The sequence below is a fragment of the Tamandua tetradactyla genome, chromosome 1, assembly GCF_023851605.1.
Source record: "Tamandua tetradactyla isolate mTamTet1 chromosome 1, mTamTet1.pri, whole genome shotgun sequence".
NCBI lineage: Eukaryota > Metazoa > Chordata > Mammalia > Pilosa > Myrmecophagidae > Tamandua > Tamandua tetradactyla.
This window is the reverse complement of record NC_135327.1, coordinates 90,899,049-90,923,331: the sequence shown is the minus strand read 5'-3', so window position 1 is coordinate 90,923,331 and position 24,283 is coordinate 90,899,049. Positions and strand designations below refer to the sequence as shown.

General features: G+C 42.1%; 1 protein-coding gene across 10 annotated transcripts in view; it reads right to left on the bottom strand.

Moving 5' to 3' along the window:
• Positions 1-450: 450 nt before the first annotated feature.
• PDE1C (phosphodiesterase 1C) overlaps positions 451-24,283 on the bottom strand; it is a 708,660-nt gene continuing 684,827 nt past the window's right edge. For 7 of the 10 annotated variants that reach the window (XM_077120282.1, XM_077120313.1, XM_077120257.1 and 4 more), the window contains one exon: positions 16,914-19,315. In XM_077120282.1, coding sequence (XP_076976397.1) covers positions 19,302-19,315 — 14 coding nt within the window. In that variant the 3' untranslated portion in view covers positions 16,914-19,301. Of the gene's footprint in view, positions 2,173-16,913; positions 19,316-24,283 lie in introns of those variants that run through there. The other 3 variants (XM_077120317.1, XM_077120326.1, XM_077120337.1) reach the window with 3 other exon arrangements.

The following is a 24,283-nucleotide window of genomic DNA, read 5'->3' as shown; positions in this document are numbered from 1 at the left end:
CATGGGCAGTTTCATCATGTGGCCATGGCTGTATGCAGCAAGCATTAAGGAGTCTACAAATATGTAGGGATTATCTGTTGAGTTAACCTCATTCAGGAAGAACTGACACTATCAGCTTGCAGAAGTCTTCTTGCCCAGGCATGAGGCAGGGAGCTAAGAATTACAATTGCTTCCCTATAAAAAGTCACAGTGATTCTTAAAATATATATAGTATGTAAATTTCCCTGGAATACCACTATGAAGTACATTGTAAAGAAATTGCTTGGGCCGCGGTGGCTCAGCGGGCAAAGTGCTTGCCTGCTATGCCGGAGGACCTCGGTTCGATTCCCGGCCCCAGCCCATGTAACAAAAAACGGAAAAACAAAATACAATAAAACAAGAAAATGTTTAAAAAAAAAAAAAAAAAAAAAAAAAAAAAAAAAAGAAATTGCTTGATGGCATGAAGGGCACTAAGCTGTGGAGCTGGCTTGACTAGTGTAATTGTGGGGTTTTTAGAAATGAACCATGAGAAATAAGAGAGGACACCACATCCCTCGCATTCAAGCCCCACCGGGTGTGGCCATCAAGGCACAGCTCCTTCTTTGTGGATGTGTCCAGGAGAGTTTGTCCTGAGCACAGAATCCTCCTGCACCTATATTTGCCAGGTTTAGCACTAACACTCAGAATCTGCATTAACATTCATCTTCATCACAAAAATGTGGAGCAGGTATTATGAATCCAACTTTCTAGTTAAGCAAACTGAGGCTTTTAAAGGTTATACCACTAAACTGATAACCTGCAAAGAGATAAAGCCAGGACCAGGATCAGAGATTGGACCTACATGGCAACAAGCCTAGATTTTGCACTTTGCCAGACTGTTTCTGAAGGGACTGAAGACTGTATCTGGCCTTGAACATTGCTGTTCCTATGATTTTAGTCCCCAAGTAAAACCTGTCAGAGAGAAACAGGAGGGCTATAAATGCCATCATGAAGAAAGGTGAGTCATGGAACCATCTATTACACCAACAGCTGTGAAATCATTGGGATTCCAAAAGGCTTCTTGTATGTGATCTGTTAGGCAGATGATCTGAAATTTAACATTAAAGCATCTCTAGTCTTCTGGGGAAATAAGGAATTCAAACCAGGTTCAGCATTTTACACTCTCCTGCCCCAGGACCACAAGACCAAATAAACTTCTGCTTTGGGTGAATCTCACACCTGGAGTCTCTCAGGCTTGGGCATCCCATTGATTACTAGCATTTTCTACTGTATGGAAGCGAAGGGTCAGAATGAATCTGAGCCAAAATGCATCTCCTGCAAACTCTCAACTCTGTAAAGGTACAATGAGGCTATTGGGCATGAAGTATGAAATGAGAACCTAAAGGCCCTTTCAAAAAAAATGTTTTTAACTTGGATCTGGTATGTGAAGCCTGAATTCAGAAATAATGATGAAAACAATAATTCATAAGTCTTCTTTTCACTCTAAGGTTGTTACATTCAGAAGGGCAAGTTTTGTTTTGAATGCATTTACTTTCAAAATTACCTATTTATTTGAATTTTAAATAAGTAAATTTAAAATATGGAAAAATGTTTTAAGAAGTGCATGTCTTAAAATGATTATTACTACACGAATATTCTTACTGGGGCAAGTCAATTTCCAGGGATAAGAAAAAGTGGCAATGGGAGGAATTTCATTTTTTCTACACAGGATATACCATTTTAATTTTGGTTCATTCTTTGGAAAGATTTCAAAAGACCAATTCCAATTAAAGCTGCAAGAGATAATCCTCTTATTGGTTTTCTGCTGGACTCCTGAATAATTCTAATTCCAGTGACTGATGAGTTTATAACAGAACTAAAGAGGGGAAATCACATAAAGCCTTCACTTCCCCTTGGTGGAGTCAACTATTAAGTCAGCCTTAGGTACCTGTAAAGGTTTGAAAGGGCTGTATCCCACTGCGGCTGATGTGCCCTGAGAGGCAGGTAGGTGTGTCTCTCCCTCCCTCTCTTCTTTTCCACTGACCTATTTTCTATTCCAATTGTGTGAAATGTTCTGAATCTTTTTCATTTTGATCCTCTGGTCCAGCATCTTGTACCTTACAGGGTGCTCATCGGTTTTCTTTGGAATGGACGGTGCGTAGGAGCTGGATGCATAGGCAGGGCGTTTAAAATGGCGCAAAGGAGGCTTGATAACTGGAGGCCATGGAAAGAAAGACAGACAACCATTAGCTTTGCCAATAGCAGGGAACAACCTAAATACTGTGGGCAACTTCATCTTTCCTAGACCTGTCTGTTTCCTCCAAAACCAGGAAACAGACTCTCACTGGGAACTTTCTTTACAGATAGATGAATAGACACATTACCGCCTTTGTCCTTCACTTAAAATAAACAAAGATGAGAAATTCCTAGAGATAAGACAGTGATGACCATAGAACATGAAGGCTCTTTAACAACAGATGGATGGGATCAAAGAAGCGGAAGTAAGCAATGGAATCACTATTGGAAACAGGAAAGGCAAACACAGGTGAACAAAGACATATCATTAATGAGCATTCATCACTGTTTGTAAGCTTTTAGAGTTGGAAAGTGGCATGCAAAACTGAAGTGCTAATACAATGTTCATTATGGAGAAAATATTTGCAAAACACATATCTGGTAAAAATTTTTCTATCCAAAATATACAAAGAACTCTTAAAACTCAATAATAAAAGTAAAAGAGGAACCCAGTTTTTAAAAATGGGCAAAGGATATGAACATATATCTCCCAAAGTAGATATACAGATGGCAAATAAGATACTCAACGTCATTTGTTATTTGGGATTGCAAATTTAAAACAAAAGTGAAATACCACTATACACGTATTAAAATGGTTAAAATCCCAAGCACCAACAATACCAGATGCTGGTGAGGATGCTGAGGAATTCTCATTCATTCTTGGTGGGCATGCAAAATGTTACAGTGACTGTGGAAACAGTTTGGCATTTTCCTACAAAGCTAAACATAGCCTTACCATATGATTCAGCAATTGTGAGAAGAGGTATTTATCCAACTGATATGAAAATATGACTTTGCAAAACACTATACATGAATTCTTATGGTAGTTTTATTTATAATCACCAAAACTTGGAAGCAAACAGGAAGTCCTTGAGTAGTTGAAAGAGTAAAGAAATTGTGATATGTCCGTAGAATAGAATATCATTCAGCAATAAAAATAAATATGGTATCAAGTCCTGCAAAGATGTGGATGAATTGTAAATGCATATTGCTGAGTGAAAAAAGTCAGTCTGAGGTCTATACATTGTGCAAAATGTCTACAATTTCCTTTCTGGAAAAGGCAAGACTACAGAGATTTTAAAAGATCAGTGATTGCCAGGAGTTTGGGGGAAGAGCAGTGTTGAGTAGGATTGGGGAGTAAAACTATTCTGTTTCATAGTCTAATGGTGGCTATGTGACACTATACATTTGTCAAAACCTCAAGTATTTTATAGCACAAAGAGTGACTCTTAATGTGTGGAAACAAACTAAAGAATCATTTAGGAGGTCAGGGGATCTCAGGAAGAAATGCAGATGTAACAAAACAATCCAGCTGCATGACAAACGTATGAAACAACTTCACTGAAAGGGGTGGAGAGAAAAGATGCTGACCTAAGTAACTGAAAATGAGTGGAATTTGTAAGACTAAAGGCAAAAGAAACAGTACACTATTACTGCACTCTAGTTGATGAAGTTGTTTTCCACAGGGGTGCAGCCTAACAATTCGGATACTGTTATTCAGTACACATAACTAGAATTGAACAACTAAGTAAGTGGATGTGGACAGGGGGAGCCAGGGTTCTCTCTGTTGACATTTGAGTTTATGGAATAAGCAAGAGGAGAAGTAATGAATTAGAGTGAAAGACATCAGTATGAATTCATATTTAGCTTAATATCAATACAGATGGTTGCATACAGAAATATTTATAGACATGTGTCTATACAAGGGTTAGTTTATACTCATATATTTCCTAGCTCTATCAACTGAGATTGCCTAGAAGCAATGAGCACATTTACTACACAGGTCTTGATTCCTAAGACCTTCTCCTTGGAAATGGCTGCTTTTAGAACAGGGGCAGAAAATCCTCAAGATGGGCCTGGAACATCTTGTAGTGCCAGTAAAAATGTCCTCAGAAACAACACCAAAGAAAACCCCCAGCAAGGTGGAACGGAAGCCAATGGAAAGAGTTCCCAATGACCAAAGCTGGAACAATTTAAGCAACAAATAAATAGTCTTGGATTATAATCCAAAGTGTAAAACTATTACCCACAAATTCATACTGGTATAAATAAATGATTGGATAAGTATATAAATGTGAATAGACAAATCTCTTCTAACAAAGGAACCTAAATAACTTATGCAGATACAATTTCCTCAAGGAGGTGGAGCATAACTTTGGTGTAGGATGTGCTCAGTAACCTCCTTCCAAAGAGTATAGTATGGAAAAGGGAGAAAGCTGACAAACATGACTTCAGCCAGGAGGTCAAGGTCATCACTAGTCATGCTATGTTGGCAGCATGTATCCTGATATGATGTGATGAAAATAGCACTTTACTGTGTGACTTCCTCCCCAAAATACATACCCTCAAGTCTAATAATAATAAGATCATCAGACAAACCCAAATTGAGGGACATTCCATAAAATATCTAACCAATAGACCTCAAAATTGTCAAGGTCATCAAAACAAGGAAAGTCTGAGAAATTGTCACAGCCAAGAGGAGCTAAGGATCCATCCTACTACATGTAATGTGGTATCCTGGATGGGATCCTGGAACAGAAAAAGAATATTAGGTAAAAACTAAGGAAATCTGAGTAAAGCATGTGATTTAATTAATAATAATAAAATTTCAAAGTGTATCGTTTAACCTGCAGATCTATAAACCCAGGAAGGTAAAGTACTGATTGACTCTTCTGATTGATTCTACTCCACCACCCCTAACCCACACGTCCCAGCCCAGACTTCACCTCTTCCTCTTGTTGATCCTGCTGGAAAGTGTTCAGTCACTGAGACAACATAAAAGTGAATAAAGGTGAAAACAGGTTAAATGAATGATCATCGATAAACAGGTTAGCTATAATAACCAGGTCAACGGTGTGACGGTGCGAAGCTGGTGTAGAGTGATTGCCTCGATGGAGAGGGACCTCTAAGGGCAGCAAGGGGGTGTGAGATGAATGGATTGACTCAGAGAGCCAAGGTCGTGGGGGGTGGGGGCGGGGGCAAATCTAGTAGATCACTGAGGCTGCCCTGGTGAAAACCAGCTTTGCATCTCTTCCCCAAACAGGAAAATATATGGTGTTTATGATCAAGGCTGCTCACCCAGCTCTGTTTATAGCAGCAAAAAATTAGAAACAGCTTAAATATATAATTAAAGGGAGCTGGTTAAATCCTGGTACATTATCAAAATACTCTACTGTGATGCTATGGAAAACGGATCAGATGTCTATTTATTAATATAAATAGAGGCGGGTGGGCCACGGTGGCTCAGCAGGTAAGAGTGCTTTCCTGCCATGCCCAAGGACCTGGGTTCGTTTCCCGGTGCCTGCCCATGTGAAAAAAAAAAAAAACTAAAAAGCAAACAAAAATATATATAAATAGAGGCTCGGGTAACGTTGTTGAATGAGAAAAGCAGAGGCAAATATAATCTAACCTCATTAATATAAAAACATATAAATATGAATATGTGCATAGGAAAACCCGGAAGAGCGCATTAGATTATAGCAGTGGTTGTTCCTGTAGTAGAAATAAGGCTATTTTACTTCTCCGTGGTTGTTTATACTTTCTAATTTTTCTATGATGATCAGGTTTAGTTATGTAACTTTAAGAAAAGAAAATGTATTATTAAAATTTCCTCCTATAGAACACTATAGCAGAGCTACACTACAAAGTCATGCATGAAAGAGAACGTCAGGAAAGCTGAATTCACTTCAGGCTTTAGTACTAGATGTCCCAGAAAGCCCGTGCAAAGTGTAGTTTTCACAGCTTACAGATGAGCATTCATTCGTTGAAAGTGTGGCCCATGTGCTGCTGATAAAGCAGTGAGCAAAACAGACGGAAATCCCTGCTCTCACAGGATGCCCATTCAGGTACCATCTTCTGAAAGTCGTGACTTGCTTACAGAAGGAAGGAGTGGTCAAGTGTAAGAATGCTGTTGCTCCAGGCTCCCTAACAGCCATGTCAGCACTGCTTTAAACCTGTGGGTAATCGAAGCTGAAGGGATACAGACTGTGCAACAGGACTAGATACAAAAACTCAAAAATGGACAGCACAATAATACCTAATTGTAAATTAATCATGTTAAAACACTGAATGAAGCTGCATCTGAGCTATAGGGTTTTTTTTGTTTTGTTTTTTTTGTTTGTTTGTTTGTTTTACTATTATTACTACTTTTATTTCTTTTCTCTATATTAACATTTTATATCTTTTTCTGTTGTGTTGCTAGTTCCTCTAAACCGATGCAAATGTACTAAGAAACGATGATCATGCATCTATGTGATGATGTTAAGAATTACTGAGTGCATATGTAGAATGGTATGATTTCTAAATGTTGTGTTAATTTCTTTTTTTTCTTTCTGTTAATAAAAAAAAAAAAAACCTGAGTAGAGACTTTCAGCAAATGGTCCTGTGGGATACGGATGGTGGTGATGGTAGCACAATATTACGAACACAATTAATAGCACTGCAACGTATTTCTGAATATGGTTAAAAGGGGAAATGTTAGATTGTATATATGGTATCAGAATAAACATTTTTTTAAAAAACCCATTTAACTACATTACACAAACAGTGAACCCTAAGTTAAAGCAGGGACTTTTAAATGGTAAAAACGGGCTATCATCCATTGCAACAGATGTTTTGCACCAATGCAAGGTGTTGGTGGTGGGGTGTGGATGAGAATCCTGTATTTTATACATGATTATTCTATAAACCCACAACTTTTCTAATAAAGAAAAATTATATATATATATGCAGAAAAGTAGATTTTTTTTTAAGCTCTCAGAGTGCTTAATTCCATTTCTTAGAGTAAACAACGGCCCAAGGCATAAAACACTCTAGGACAAATGTAAAAACAGTTCTGTTCCCCCGGAGAATGGTTTCCGATTAAAAGTTGATTGCCGTCTGGGCTAGCTGATTTATTGTTCGTCAAGCCACAGTCCTTCTCCATATTCATTCCATTTTCGCTACTCAGCATGATCCCAGCCAAAGTATTATTGAATTTCCCACTTCTCAGCATGAAGAAACATTTACCATTTGCTGGAATTCTGATTGTGAGAACAAAAACTCTCCTTGCCACTGGAGTCACTGCAAATAGAGCTGCACCCGCTGGTAGAGATAGGCTCCCAACCAAGGCTGTGGAAATATGCATATGCCTGCTGTCGCCCTAACTCAAAATGTGGAAAAAAGGGAGAATTCATAAAGTGTTGTTGTATATGCCTTCATTGTCTTTCTCCCTCTGCTGGGGAATGCAATTTGATGATGGGGCCAAATAGCAGAACCAGGGAGAAGGGCACCATCTTGAGTCTAATGAGGACCTTTCTTCTGGAGTGCTGTAGGGTCCCCTGAGGACTGCTTCCTTGTCTTCTGACTGGTCCTGGGGGTGACCTCGCCCTTTCACTGGCTGGGGACTCCCCACAGCTGAGCCCAACCAGCAGCATTAACCCTCCCCACCACCTCCATGGAGGAGAACCAAGCCCAAACAGAATCCCCACCCCTACCCAATAGGCTTGATTATCAGTAAGCTGGACACTTCTTCCCCATGGGGACAAACTATTCAAAAAGTCTGTCCTTGTCCCTTAGAGCAATTTCCTTGGAGAAAATGATCCAATTAGCTAATGAAGATTTTTGACAAAGGCACATATCTTTGTTCAGAGACTGTGCTTGGGAAACTGATTATCTCCATTACTTTCAAGTATACTTAGGAAAAGAAACGTTCAAGACAGAAAGTTGATGTATCACCATTCTTTATTTTACAGTTACATACATGTTTGTTTTCCTTCTGAGATGCTCTTTTAGGAAGTTTTAATTCCAAACACCACAATTCCTCCCAAAGGAGGGGTCTTTGACTTTACCCTCTTCTCCGTCATGATCCTCATATCCTATTGTCTCTCATGTGAGCACTCTCTTACTCTCTCTGATCATTTTGCTTGGTGGCTACATTTTTTGTTGTTGCTTAACATTTGGTGGGGAAGACAACTACATAAGATTATTCTTCTTCAGAGAATAGATTTTGATTTATTCACATATAATATTAATATAGCTGTTAGTTGGATTCAATTATTAAAACATAAATGAGGGTCCTAAAAGTTCCTTATTTAAGCTTATTTATATTAGTTTATTGTTTCCCAAAGTATCCTTCCACTACGTTGGGAATGCTCTAAGTGTTATTGGAGAGGGAGAGGTTCCTCAGTTAAAGTTACAAAGGCTAGGTTAAAGGTAAACCAATATCCTGCAAGGAAAATCAGTACCCTTCACCCTAGGTGGGACTTGACATCCAGGGATAAAAGTCTCCCTGACAACGTGGGAAATGACTCCCAAGGCTGAGCCTGGTTCTGGCACTGTGGGATTGACAACACCTTATGTATACTTCGGTTAGACATTGTCAATTGCCATGGTTTGCCAAACCCCAACCAACATCATTCTTGTTAACCCTAAAGAACATCTAGGGCTCTGAGACTCAACAAAACTTTCATACACTAAGTCTACTTTTCAGAAACTCATGACCTCCATGGCGTTCCTAGGATAAGTCCTAAAACCTAGAGGGGCCAGCCTCTCCAAGAGCATCAACTAATTCCATCTCTCTATCCTACACTGCTCACACTCCTTTCCAACATGAAAAAGTTAGAATGGGCATAGCCCAAATACCACTATAGACTGGGAGAAGGTCCAAAGGAGAAGGAGGGACTATAACAGAGAATAGAGGATTTAAAAAATGAGTGTGACTGCTAAATCACTATATTGATCTTTCTTTTAGTCTCCAGTATTTTGGAACAGCTTGAAGGAAAAACCTGAAATTGTGGAACAGTAACCCATCCCTAACTTTGCAATTTGTTCTGTAATGATTTGTTGCCTTTTTGTGTGTGTGTCTATATGTTCTATTTCACAACAAAAACTGTAAAAAAAAAAAAAAAGTTAAACTAGTATCTTCACTACAGGACTGTTCAGAGCTTTAAATTATAGCCACGTGCCTTGCGAAATCCTAAGAAGAGTCAATGGCAGGTAGTTTTTTCTCAATTCTATTTGGCTCTGGAACCCCCTTTCTCAGGGGTCTCACAGAATGGTCAGCAGAGAAGCCGCAGGACTGAACAAATTCACTGAGTGCTCCAGCTCACCCAGCTTTTCACTGAGAGGGGAGCAGACAGAATCGTCTGTGGCATATTTATGGGAATTGGAGCCTAGCCGTCTTTAAAAATTTAAACAGTACTTTTCTTAACATTCTCTCCATACCTGCAATCTAACTTACTGTCCTCCCCCTCTCCTGTCGTGGCCCGCCCATTTCCATAGCCCACCACAAAACCACACCCTTCCTGTTATGTTCTACACTTCCCTATTCCTAACTTCTGCCCTAAGCCTAGCAACTGCTTCTTAGCTTGTGTGATTGGCTACCCTCCCCTGACGTACATGCCCCGACTCCACCCCTCCTCCAAACTGTATATAACCCGAGCTCACCAAGCGTCGGGGTCCTTTTTAGCCCTTGAGCCCCTGAGCACACGAGTCTTTGCTATGTAACAATAAAGTAGCAGTGTGCAACAATTGGCCTCCGGCTCAAGTCTTTTTAGGACCCTCGGCGGGGAACCCTGCCGAGCATCGGCTCACCTTAGTCCACTTATCCGGGCCCGGAACCCCCTCACCCCCACCCGGTGAAACGTCCAAACACCCTGACGCCGCGAGGCAGGAGGCCCAAGAGCCGTAGCGCCCTCTTTAGCCCCTGCGACATCACCGCGGCAATTGGCGCCCGAACAGGGACCTCGACGACGTTCCACCGAAGACTAGGACCTCCTAGACTAAGGTAAGACCCCCCTCCAGACTGTGTCCGCCTAAATAAACGCCCGTCCTAGTTTTGCCTTTGGCGGCCACTAGTCCCCTCTAAATTCTTCACTATGGGTGCCTCCATCACCAGGGCCCAAGTTCCACAGGTGCGTGCCCTAGCCGCCCTGTTAGACACTCATAAGTGTAACTCAAAAGACACCCGCCTTCCGGCCATCATGGCGGCATACCTAATGACGAAGGGGCGAACGGTTCTCTTCCGCCTTCTTCTTCAGGCCCAAAGCCGGAAGGGGATAACAACCTATACCCCGCCCTCCCTAAGAGAGCGGATGCGGGGACTTCTAATCCCTCCCTTGTTCCCTCCGCCCCTCCTCCTGCCACTCTTCCTCCTCCCCTTAGCAACACCAACCCCTTTTCGTGCTCTGGGACAGAGATGCCGGAAGCACCACCGCCATCTTATGCACCCCTGCTGCCATCTTATGCAGGGGCGTGCCCTTGGCAGCCGCCATCTTGTGTAACCCAGCCGCCACTTTGTACGTCCCGGCCGTCCTGTCCTAATCCCGCGGACGGCACTCCCACTCCCTCTTCGGGTCCACTGTGGCCGCAGGCTCGGCCGCTACTGCCCTCACAGGCAACACTCTTCCCCATTAATCTCACCCCTACGTCGCAACGTCCGTTCCCTTGGGTTCCTCACAGCAAGGAAGACGTAAAACGGCTACGTAAGGCAGTGAAGGAGGATGGCCTTACAGGTCCCTATGCTACTCATCTCCTTGAGAGGCTGGCTCAAGAACTTAATACCCCTCACGATTGGACCTCACTAGCCCGAGCTATTCTCACCCCTGGTCGGGTTGTAAACTGGAAAGCTCATTTCAATTCAGAAGCAGAGAAAGCCGCACGGGAGATGGCTATGCAACAAGGTCCTCCGGAACTAGGCCTCCCTCTCGAAAGCTTTCTTGGAACGGGGCCCTATTTTGACCCATCTGTCTATTTGCAAGCCCCATACGCCTTTTTCCTCAAACTGAGAGACGTAGGCTTAAAAGCTTTCCGCAGTTGCTCTGCGGCCAAACCTGAGCGGCTCTCCACCCTAAATCAGAAGCCAGACGAGGACTTTGCCTCTTTTGTCTCAAGGGTGCAAGAGGCTTGCCAGAAAAGAATTGCCGATGAGCAGGGACAAAACTCTCTCGCCAAAGACCTCATCTTTAAGGGTGCCCGGCCCATTTTCAAACAGGCATTAATGGGCATAAAAGAAAAAACCATCTCTGACTGGGTACTCGCTTGTTCTAACGTCAACCCCTCCACTGAAAGTTTGGCTACTGCCTTATCATCTGCCCTTTCTAAGTCCCTTACAACAGTTCTCCGCTTCTCTCAAGAGTGCTTTCGCTGTGGGGTATCGGGACACTTTACTCGGGAATGCCCCCAGCGACCAGCCCAGCGACCGGAACCGCAACCCCCTAATCCTCAACAGCCCCGCTCCTAGCGCAGGGACGCGGTTTTACTTGTGTCTTTCCAGAAAGTAAACCTCAGCCGCTGTGGATCCCTTTCCGTTGTGTCCGGCCTGCCACAGCCTCCACTGAAAAGAAAAAATCTAAAACTCTGTCGCAGTGAGTTAACAAATGTCTGTGCACCCTTACTAGCTCTTAAAAAATTTTTTTTTTGCTTGCCATAGTATTTCTGTGTATCGTAGCGTGTTTCAACTTACTTATCTTCCTTTCTTAATATGCTGAAGGCCATCCTTGCCGCTTCTGCCCCTCGCCTTCCCCCTTGGCTCCTACCTATAACCCTCCTTTCACTTGCAGTTTTTTCCACAGTTTTCACAACGGAACTGGGGGCCGGCCCCCAGCCAACTGAACTGTGGGCCGCGGTGCAGAACCCCCCCGGGGTCCTTTTCATCACTCCGGAGAGTCCTTTTTTCCCACAGCTCTTCCATACTAACTGTTCGCTTAATCTCCCCTGCGACCCACATCACCTCAACGCCACTAGCCCTCTAAATGTCTCTTTCACGCCCCCTCTCTCAGCCTTACTATTTGTTGCCAACCTTACTTCTAACCCGGATCAATTCCCGTGCGTCTCAGCCTCCGTCTGTTCCCCAAAATTCCCGAACTGTATCCCCCTCCTGTGTACCAATTACCCATCAGCGACTACGAACCTCCCCAGCCTCTTTCTTCGCGGGGCATGGTGGCCCATTCCCCCCAAACCCACCTCTAACCTCGAAAACTTCCATCATCATCCCCCCTCCCAGTCTGGCTGTTCCTCCCCCCACCCTTCTAAAACTCGGCGGCCTAAGAATATACCCCTGTGCCTCCACTGGGTCAAGTGCAGGAGACCTAAACCCCTTGCGGTCACTTCCTACTATGCCCTTTACTCCCCCTCCTTAACTGACGCTTCCGACGATAGCACCCCCCAATACCGTGAAACTCATCTTCAGGTTGCGACTACTCTTGATGTCTCCACTGATCGCCTCTTTGGTGTTCCCATTTTCTCCTTACACAAACTCTGCGGCAAGTACGCCTGCCTCGATCTCCGCCCGCTCCTCTGCCTAGGAGGCTGTAGCCTCTGTAACGGCACAAGTAATGTCTCACTGTCAAGCAGGGCAGAACCCAAAACCTCTTCCTGCATAGATATAACCACCTACATCTTCGTCAAACCCCCATTCTTCTTCTTACAGTGTGCACGAGTTGATCCCGTCAGCAATTGTGTGCTGAGTAACTACTGGAACCCTAATCTCCCCTTTACTTTCATTGTCCTTCAACCTAGGTTACTTTGGATCCCCGTTAACGCCACCACCTGGATGGCCCCTCAACTCCCTCTCACCCCATATCATCTAGGTACCCGCTCCCTCACTCGAATGTGACGAGACTTCGGTATTTCCGCAGCCATAGCAGCCGCCATCGTTGCAGCAGTCGCTGCCAGCACTGTAGCAGCCATTGCCCTGACCCAGACTTCCACCACCGCAGAGGTCCTTCTCAACATTACCCAACAAACTGCTAAAATATCCCACACCCAGGAAAGCATCAACCACCTCATGCATACTGCCATCTACAATCTACAGCAGCAAATAGACTTAATTGTGCTTGATGTTAAAGCACTTTTTGAATTAGCCTCTTCCACTTGCGATAGTCGTTACCCCTTCACCAAAATCTGTGTCACCCCTGTGCCTGTCAACCACTCTGTCCCCCGCCTCTCCCTGCGTGACTGGATCTTTACTTCTTTCAACGATTCTTACTGAAACTAGACTCACACCCTTCAGACTCAAATCTTAGAGCTTGAACAAATTATAGTCCCTTCCATCACCTCCTCCCTCTTTTCTAACCTGTTAAGTAAATTTACCTCCTTCTTCAAACCCTCCAATCTCATCTTCTATGGCCTTTTACTCCTCGCTGTCGTAGGCATAAACAACAAACTAACCTCCTAGCCTTAGCAGCTCTTGAACTCCAAAACCCCTTCGCCAACGCGGACAACCGTCGGCAGGTGCAGGTTTGGCTGGCCAGTGTGGCTCACCCCCAGGACTGACCACCCTGGGGTCTTGGTGCTGCTCCCGGGACTGGTCCTCTTGTGGAGCCTGCATCATGCTGTTGTAGCTCTAGCCATGCTTACCGTGTGCCTCCGCCACTTCTGTGTCCTCTCTATTCCCCCACGGGGGCTGCACGTTACCAGAGTACGTGCATCTGGGGCCGCCGCACGGCTACCAGATGGGTACCGCTGGGTGCGACACAAAGTAGTCGCAGGAGAGGGCCACTCTAGCAGGCCTCCTCTGGCTCTTCTTGGGCACATGAGATTTGCATAAGGGTCGGCTCAGCACATACCCTTCCCCTGAAATTCTGAGCCTCACGTGTAAGGGGAATCTCATCCCTACCCCTCCCAGCAAAGGTTCATGCCCGCCACTTGTCACACAAGTGTGTTCTTTAAAAGAAAAAGGAGAGGAATTGTGGCATATTTATGGGAATTGGAGCCTAGCCGTCTTTAAAAATTTAAACAATACTTTTCTTAACATTCTCTCCATACCTGCAATCTAACTTACTGTCCTCCCCCTCTCCTGTTGTGGCCCGCCCATTTCCATAGCCCACCACAAAACCACACCCTTCCTGTTATGTTCTACACTTCCCTATTCCTAACTTCTGCCCTAAGCCTAGCAACTGCTTCTTAGCTTGTGTGATTGGCTACCCTCCCCTGACATACATGCCCCGACTCCACCCCTCCTCCAAACTGTATATAACCCGAGCTCACCAAGCGTCGGGGTCCTTTTTAGCCCTTGAGCCCCTGAGCACACGAGTCTTTGCTATGTAACAATAAAGTAGCAGTGTGCAACAATTGGCCTCCGGCTCAAGTCTTTTTAGGACCCTCGGCGGGGAACCCTGCCGAGCATCGGCTCACCTTAGTCCACTTATCCGGGCCCGGAACCCCCTCACCCCCACCCGGTGAAACGTCCAAACACCCTGACGCGGCGAGGCAGGAGGCCCAAGAGCCGTAGCGCCCTCTTTAGCCCCTGCGACATCACCGCGGCAATCGTCACTAGACGTCCTCTGACTCCAGGGCTGGCCTCATTCTCTTGAGTTAAATAATAGTTTTCAGTAGAATTGTTCTCCACTCTTTCAGTCCCCTGTATTCCAGGGTGACCTTTGAAACCATCACACTGCAGTGTAGAGGCATCTTTGTGTGGAGAATTTCTGAATCTTGGCTACAGAGCATTACCTCAAGTAGCAGCAACACAGTCTACTCTCAGCTTCCAAATAAATTCTAATATTGGCAGCTTTTTGTAAAAAAAAAAGCATTGGACATCTGATTTCTTCCCTTTCAAAGATAATGTCATGACATGACCTTTGAAGAAAATATCCCCAAATGAAGATATTTTTATCTGCTTTTATACACACACACACACACACACACATACCTGTGTAAAACATATATGCTAAACGTATAAAACGAAAAACAATCATTTGTTGTCTCTTAAATGTTGCTTTAGGTAAAGAATAGAATCTCATTTCTAAAATGAATATCCATTTGTGGTGTCTGCCTGAAAACTGATGGAAAATCGTTATAAAATGCACAAAATATCTAGGGAACTTCTGGTAGATAATGTGATACTAAAACCCTAACCAACTGTGACAGGGGAGACCTCTGGAGCAGGTACTGCCATTTCTTATGGGACTGGTTTGGCACTTGTTGATACAATGTTGCCTGGCTTGTTTTACCCTTTGTCTCCTCTATGGGCTCTTTCTAGTCTCTCTCTAGAACAACTTTTCAGATTCTCTGGATTTCCAAACTTGGCTTTTGCCTGGTTCAGATCGAGTCAGCCAAATTAGCTAATTTTGTATGAGTCAATTGCATTCTGAAGGTGAGTCATGGGAACATGCCAAATTAGCCCCAAACTCCTCTCAATGTTATCATCATCTCCCTGGGAGGCTGAACTCAAGAAAGGTCCAACCCAGTCCCCAACGGCAGAACTCTCACTCTAGCAGTCAGGCTGAATTTGTTTGCAAAGCTGGTATTTTCCTTAAGGAGAAAGTGGAAGATATTCATTTGTTTCACCAAATATGATGGGAAAAGTCTCCCAGAAAGGGAGATTTGGTCCCTGTTCATTATCTGGGCTTTCCCGGGGGCATTTTTTAAATGCAAGTGAAATATAATGATCTTTTATAAACCTAGGGCTTTGCTGTGTAAGGAGCCCAGTAGTATTGCCTTCCTATTCTGTAGCTTTCAAATTGTTTTTGCATCTATTAAACATTTGCAACTTCCCATGATCCTTGGAAGGGTACCAGATTCAAATTCTGACACTGCTCCCATGGGAGTTTTCCATTTTAAAATATGGAGATGACACTCACCTCCAAGAACTGTAGTGAGAATGAAAAGATACAGTGCACATGAAAGCACCTGCTCACTCAATATCAATTTCTATTCTTTTCCTCAGATAAAGACCCTACATTTCAGAAGCGAACTGGAAGACATGCAGTTGCCTGGAAAATTCATTAACAGCATATTTTTCCAACTAGGGAATTCATTTGCATTTCCACAATCCAAAAGCACTATAGTGAGGCCATCCTGATAGGATTCTCTTCCTTTTGTGGAAATAAAACTTAGCAACATTAACCCAACCAGAAAATAACTCTTAAACCACATACATTAACTGTAGTGTTGTCTAAGTGATAATCTGTCTTAAACTCTAAGGAGTATTTTATAGTAAAATATAGAACAATTAAATCCATCATCTACATTTTTTAAAGACTCTGGCTCTCCAAGTACTCTACCTCCAGAAAATGAGAGTGCTAACTAATCTAGTGGCCCCATAGTTAAACCTCAGAGAACCATCCCACTGCCAGTCCGATATGGAAGGACAGCCTACCAGCACTTCCAGGTCTCCAGAGGAATATTTACCCAGGGGACAGATGAACCACATTCCTTTCTGCCTTTGTCCAACCTGAAGTTGTTTGTTTCTATCTGTGGTTCTCAAGCTTAGATGCACATTAAATAACCTGAGGAGCTTTAAAATGTACTGTCGTCCAGGCCCCACCCACTAGAGTCTCTGGATTAATCATTTTGGAGCACAGCCCAAGCATCAGTAAATACTCTAATGCCCGGTGATTCTCGTGTGTAGCCAGGATTGAGAACCACTGACTCTGGTGCTGAGTTTGGTCGGAGAACAAGTTGATTTATCCTTAGATTTAAAGGCTTGGGACAGCTGACATCACATCGAGACCTTGCTCCCTGTTCCAAAGGCTGGGAGTGATCAATCCTTGACCACGTGCTAAGATCTGTGACAGGAAATGATCCCATGAAAGTCAGCTTGGGGGAGAGCTGGTGTGGGATTGTGAGAGAAGTTTGGGCTCAGGACCAAATGATCTGGGTTAAGTTAATTACTAGCTGAGGGGTCCTAAGAAGATAATTAATCTGTTCTAGGGTCAGGTTTTGTTTTGTTTAAATGGGAAAAATTGAAACACAAACTTGCCGGGTTGTTGTGAGGATTTTGAAGGTGATACAAATGAGATAAGGTATGTATGGCACCTTGCACAAAGCCCAATTTGGTGTAGGTACTTAAGAAATGGCAGCTATTATATGTGGTTCAGAAATATAACAGGTCATCACTGGTGCCTTCTAATGGTACCTTCCCTGGTGGATTTGCTTCTTGTAGTGGGGAAAAAAGGCACACAGTTCCTCATAATGAATTGGTCCTTAAGGTATGAAAAACCTCACAATACAATGAAGAGATTAACTTAATAAATTTATTTGTGAATATCTGGAAGAGGATACACCACTTTGATTCACAAAAGACCAATCATACAAAAATGTACATGTGTGGAAATATATATTTATATTATGTGTGTGTATATGTATATATAAATATATATTTGCTTTTTTTTCCCAATTGGCTACCTGAGGGAACCACTTTACTGAAGCTGAGTGTCAGTCTAAGCAAAGCAAAGTCATGCAGTCTGCATTCTAAAGTATTTTTGTGATTTCAACATATGGGGGTTCATTCAATCACTTTGAGCAATGCCTAACCATGGGTAAAGGAATGCTCAGAATCTCAGGTGAAGTATGGCTTAGAACAAAATACAAGAAGGAAGGAATTTTAGTCCCTGAATTTTAATCATGATATAATTAGGAAAATGACAAGGTCACTTTTGATTCTGAAGACTCCTTACATTCATTATGCTGAGCCATACTGACTCCTGGAGTTGCCTTCACTGGAAGTCTTTCCTGAACTGCTGACCCTGATGATGTCGGGTACTTCTCTGTGCTCTACCCCATTGATAATTCAATGTTGGCTGTAAGCTTCATGAGGACAAGCTCAGGGTGTTATGCATATTTACATCCCCAGAACTTAACTGCACTACTGATAACAGTCAGTGCTGTGAAATATTTAATGAATGAGTAAACTTAGTAAACTTCATAAGATGAAACATTCATATTTTCTCCTATTTACTAAAGACTCAATGAACCACTCAGCATATACACCAGCTGGCAAAGTGATTACAATCTGGAGAACTTAATACATCTCCTTTGCTTCAGCAATGTCCTGATACCTAGGTTTGCTGCTTGTATTTGTTCAAGAATGTCAGCAAGTTCTTTTCCTTTCAAGTTTCAAGCTTGAGGCCTGTGCACCTTTGTTTCACGTGAATGCTACAAACTCAGTTCATTTCTACTCAGTTTGTTTCTCCAATAGTATGGAGAGACACTGAAGGACAGTTTTCAAGCCCCCTCCTTCCGACAAATAGGTAAAAGGGGAGGAGCAATTAAATAAGGCTGAAAAATAGCTCTTTTTTTTATACCAAACATGGTTACTTACCAAACACCCAGCAACCCTGTGATTTAATACTGAGGATATTTTTAAAAATGAATGAGAAAGCCCTCCCTGAAGGAGAAGCTAATCTTCAATGTAGTTATCTGTTTGCATTTTGTTTGCCTTGGCAAGCAGAAAGTACATGATGCTTGCTTTTTCAAAGGAGAAAACAATTTTGGAGATCATGCAAATGAAGTATTTTGCTTGATTTTTCTTATTGATATGTTCATTTTTTCATGTGTGCAAGTAAAGATGAGAAATGTAGGGTTAAATCAGTAGTTCTATATCCTTTATTCACTCTAATAATGATCTAAGTCAGAAGAGGCCTATAAAGATACCTTTCTCCAGGACATTAGAGCTCTGAAGTGCTAAATCAATGCATGACAAATAAGCTTCGATCCAATCCACAGTAAGAATGAACAAATGCCATCCGTCAAACTGAACTCAAGGTAAAAGGCAGTTGCAGAGAGACCACTCATCTGAGTCGTCACTTAAAAGATCAAGATTCCCTCCACACTCCAACTATCTGCTTGAAATGGATAGATGGATAATTGATCTAATCCCCAGGCAGAGCATGAATGTGACTATTTGACTTTGTTCTTTACCCACTCACAACGACTCTCAGGGATTGGGGGCTGAGCTGAGTGTGTTGATCCTGGCTCTCTCACCTGCCCACTGCCAGCTTTGGGTAAGCTATTTAATCTGCTTGTGCCTCAGTGTTCCAAGCTGTGAAACAGTGATAACAGTACCTTCACTGAAGGGTTGTTGTGAGGATTAAATGAAATAATACATGTCAAGGACCTAGCACTGTCCCTGATATTTGGGTGTGCACTATATATGGTGTTGAAGTATTTGTTGATAAATACCTGAATTAGGGAGCTCAGAATTCATCATTTTTTGAAGTTAGTTCCTCAATAACTTATAATACTCTTAATATTTTGGTTTGCTAAAAGAAACATAAGCTTCCTAAAATGTCTTCAGACCTCAGAGCTGGCCAAGTCTCTTCTGAGGAATCCTCTGGATGGATGCTTTATCCGTAGTCCCCTAAAAGAAGATACACAACAATGTCACTTGGAGCCAGCTGGCACTGAAACACACAAACTCTCTACAGCAGGCAGTGCAGTTTATAAGCAGAGCCACATCGACTGCCAATGCTACAGTGCAGCCCAGCAGAAGCACACAGGGAGGCACAATCAGCTATCTGCGTCCGCTAATGACTACGTCACCGTACCTTTCCATCTAAGGATCCCTTCAGGAAAGTGATGTGCCCGAGCTGCCCTGGGGAAACTGCTCGGAAGTGAGTCACTGGCTAGCCTCCATGATTAGCAGCCACGACTGCCAGCGGTGGTGAAGCTCTGGACCTCTCCTCTTGTGAGAGCCAACATTTCCCCAGGTCTCCATCATTTAGGGCCCACCCATGGAGCTTGCCTGGGCTCACAGATCCCATGGGACATTAGGTAACATGGGCTCTGGAAAAAAAATGGCTGCAGGTGCTATGGCTTTATCAAAGAAAAGTCACTTTGCTATTGACATGCAAGGAATCAAGGTGATGTCCCCAGAGCTGGTTTCTGGTGCTGAAGCTCCAGGATGTCCCCTAAAATAATCTCAGAAACCATAAGAGTAGTTCTTTAATGAAGTGGTCTCTAGTGGCTTCTGGATGGATGCAGGTTACCTGCAAAACTTTTTTCATACCTGAATCTTCATATCTCAATACCCACTCCACCCATTAGGTTAGAAAGAGGAAGCATTACATTTCTTTGAAAGATAGGTGAAATCATGTCTATGTGAATGAAATGAGAATACTCTAGGAAAACAGCCACAGATTTTCACTTAAAAAGTACTAAATGGAAAATATTTTAAACATAGAGAAAAGTATAAATAGTAATATAAATATCCAAATGGTACAACCAAATCTTAACATTTGCATATTTGCTCAAAAAAAAAAAAGAATGTTAAAGAGATTAAGTATCACAAGTAGAGTTGAAGTACTGAGCACACCCCTCCAAGACACTTTCCTCTCTCCCCAAGAAAACCATCATTCAGAAGCTGGTGTTGGTTATTTCTCTGTATATATGCATGCAATTATTGCACTTATGTGTATCTATAACAATGTATAACATTTCTGCATGTTTAAAATGATTTGATGCAAAAATTAGACATTATTTTTATAGTCAACATTGAAACATATTTACCAGCCAGCATACTTTATTTGTGCACTCACCATTAATTCTTGTTTCTCACACTTTCCTTTTGGGGTCACTTTTTGCTTGTTCAAGTAAATCCCTTAATATTTCTTTTAGTGAAAGTCTATGAGCGTTCAATTATGTAACTATGTGTATTTTTGACTAAAAATGTTTTAATTTTGACTTTATTCATGACTAAAAATTCAGCTATTTTAGCTATTATAGATTGCCTAATTTTCTCTCAAATCTTAGGAAATATTCTTCATTAGAATATAATCTTCATTGTCTTCTGGCATCTACTCTTGCCAATGAGAATTTTGTTGTCAGTTAATTTTTATTTTATTATAGGCAATCTGCCTACAGTTTCCCTGAACATAACCAGCTTCTCATAACATTTAGGACTTTCTCACCTTTGTTGTAATTTTGAGCAATTTCACAACAATGTTTTTGTATATGCATTTATGTTTCAATTAGGTATGGCAATTTGGGTGTATTTTCCTTCTAATAATTTGAGTCTTCAATTCTGGAAAATTGTCAGCTATTATCTCTTGAAATATTGCTTATCCACCACTTTTTCCGTTACCTACTAGAATTAATGAGAGATATATCTTAGAGTCATTTAGTCTATTCTCTTTCCTCTATACTTTTTCATTCTTTTGAGATGCAATTCACATATCATAAAATGTACTCTTTAAAGTGTACAACTCAATGATTTTTTTTCCCAGCCTTTTCACAAGGTTGCACAACCATCACCCCTCTCTAATTCTAGAAAACCTTTATTACCCCAAAAAGAAACCTTACACTCATGAGGTGTCACTCCCCATTCTCCTCTCTCCTCAGCCCCTGACAACCACAAATGTATTTTCTTTCTGTAAGGATTTTATCTTTCTAGACATATCATATAAACTATACCATACAACAAGGGGCCAGTTGTGTCTGGCTTCTTTCATTTGTCATAATGCCTTCAAGGTACATCTACATTGCATCATGTACATGTCTGTATTCTTTTTTATGACTGAATAATATTTCATTGTGTGGTTATTCCATATGTATCCATTCATGAGCTGATAAGCATTTGGGTTGTTTCCACTTTCTGGCTTTCATGAGTAATGATGCTATGAATATTTGTGGACAAGTTTTTCTGTGACCATATGTTTTCAATTCTCTTGGGTGAAAACCCAGAAGTAGAATTGCTGGGTCACATGGTTTAACACTATGTTTAACTTTTTGAGGGACTACCAAATTGCTTCCCACAGTGGCTGCATCATTTTACATTCCCACCAGCAAAGTATGAGGGCTTCAATTTCTCCACACCCTGCTGACACTTGCTATTTCTAGTTTTACTCTAGTTTTCCTCGTGGATGTGAATTGACATCCTACTGTAGTTTCTTCTGCATTTCCCTAATGACTAATGAGGCTGAACATCTTGTCATGTGACATTTGTGTATCTTCTTTGGAGAAATGTTTATTCAAATTCTCTTCCCACCTTTTATTTGGGTCATTTATCTTTTTGAATTTATTGTTGAATTGTAAAAATTCTTTACATATTTTGGGTACTAAATCCTTATCAGATATGTACTTTGAAAATATATTCTTCCATTCTGCATGCTGTCTTTTCTCTTTCATAGCAGTGTCCTTTGAAACACAATTTCGATGAAGCTTCTTTATTTTTTCCTTGATTGCTTATGCTTTAAGTATTATGTTTGAGAAATCATTACCTAGTCCAAGGTCATGAAGATAGGCACATTTTCTTCTACAAGTTATATGGTTACGCTCTTTCACTTCTGATACAGATCCCTCTCTAAGCTGTGTTTGGAGTAAAGTCTATCTTCCAATATTAATTTTCTTTCAGCTGTGTTTCAAATCTTGAGTTTATTCCATCAAAAGAGTTTTTCTTCCTTTTTAACGATTTTAATGACCATATCTTTGTTCCTTTTCTTAAATTTCTGATTTTGAATTGCTTCTTTTGTGTATCTTCTTGTTTCTTTACAATTTTACTTTATTGTTCTTTAAGGGCTATTCTTCTTCTATTTGTTACTTGGGAATATCCTAAAACACAGTATTTTAAAGTGTTTGATAGTCTGCACCAAAAATTAACTTCATCCAGAAGAAATTCATGTTCCAGTTGCTAATTTCTGCAGTAGGTTGTTTCTGGCACCAGTTCTTTTCCCCCACCCCTTCATCCATGCCCCTTGCTGTATAACTGTCATCGTGACAAGGCAGACTTCCCTTCTTCTTGACTTTGGCCATGTTGCTTGCTCTGTCCATTGCACGAGGTAGATATGACAATTCCTCATTTGGGCCACAGAGGTCTTGTATGCTTTTGCTTGTACTCTTGTGCCTGTCTGGACTAGTCCATGGGGCCCAGAAGGAGGATGAGAGACACCTGGGCTAGGGTCAAGATTAGCCAAATCAGCTGACTCCCAGATGTAGGTGGGAGCCCAGCCAAGGAGAGCTTAGGTCAGCCTTGACCAGCCAACCTCCAGCCAACCCCTGAAACTGGGAATAAGTGAGTGCTTAAACCAATAACTTTTGTGGTGGTTTGTTAGGCATCTGGGTTTTTTTTAAGCCATATTTAATTGATGGTAAATATAATATTAACTGATATTATTTTATTGGCTCTCCTAATTAACATTAGATTTCTTCATTGCATTCCAATTCATTTTAAGTTGAAGACATTCTGGCTTTGTGTTCTTCTTCCTCCCTCCGATTTCTCTTTCTTTCTCTCCCAACCCCTTGCCTGTCTAAAGGAACTTCCACCTGGCCCATTAGCTTCTGTTTCAGAGCCAGGACTTACCATAGCATTTTACGGCTGTTGCCCCACAGTCATATTGGGGATATTGTGGATCCAATTCCAAACCTAACTCGATTGGCTAGAGAAGCTGAATCACTGTCCTCCCACCTCTCTAGGCCAACAGCTTCCAGTTATTGTTAAGCTTGCAGCTCCAGGCAACAAGTCAGCAGCAGTGCTTTAAGCCTGCTTACCACATTGTATTCAGGCTGTGACCGTGGCTCTGGTTCCCAATGTCCCTTGGAGCACTCCTGGTCCTTGTTGCGCTGTTGGAGTCAAACTCTTAGCTTATATTCCCAGCTCCCGGGGCAGGTCCAGCTCTCCCTGGCTTCCATCCTATGGAGTTGATCTGCACATTGCTTACTTCTCTTTTAATTTTCATCCCTAGAGCTGTTTGTCTTTGACACTGGTATCCATTCTTGCATGTGTTTAGAGCAGAAGGATGTGTCTCAAGGAATGAAAGAATGAACTTACTAGGCCATCTTGACCAGAATTCTCAACAGATGCTTCACCTCTTAATCACTGAATTGGATTAGCCTGCATGTGATTGATTTGATTATACTAGATTTAGTCATAAAGATGGTGGGGAAGAAAAGAACACCTAAATCTTGAAATCCCTGAATGGGTCCATTCAATGACTATGTCATATAAGGTTTTTTCAAAAAGCTACTATTTATTGGTGGTGATGAAGAATTGTCTCTCACATAGCTGTGATATCAAAGAAAAGCTCCTCTGAGGTGAAGACCTGAAAAATGAAAGAAACTGGCTAGGTGTGGGGTGGGGTGGTAAAGGTAGCTGAGTCAGAAGAAGGCAAAACCTGGTGCTCTTGGGTAGGAAGTATTAGTGAGCTGACCACTTTAATAAGTGAGGTAGAGGGAGTCTGCCAGACAGAGCATGGTTAATTATACCCAGTGTTTGGGGCATGACCCGTTCACTTCTACAGGCCTTGGAGATGTTCAGAACTCAGCAGCAAAGACACCCAGTAGGGGCCAGTGTAGACTGCAAACTACAGCCAAAGGCAAAGGTGATTGTGACTCC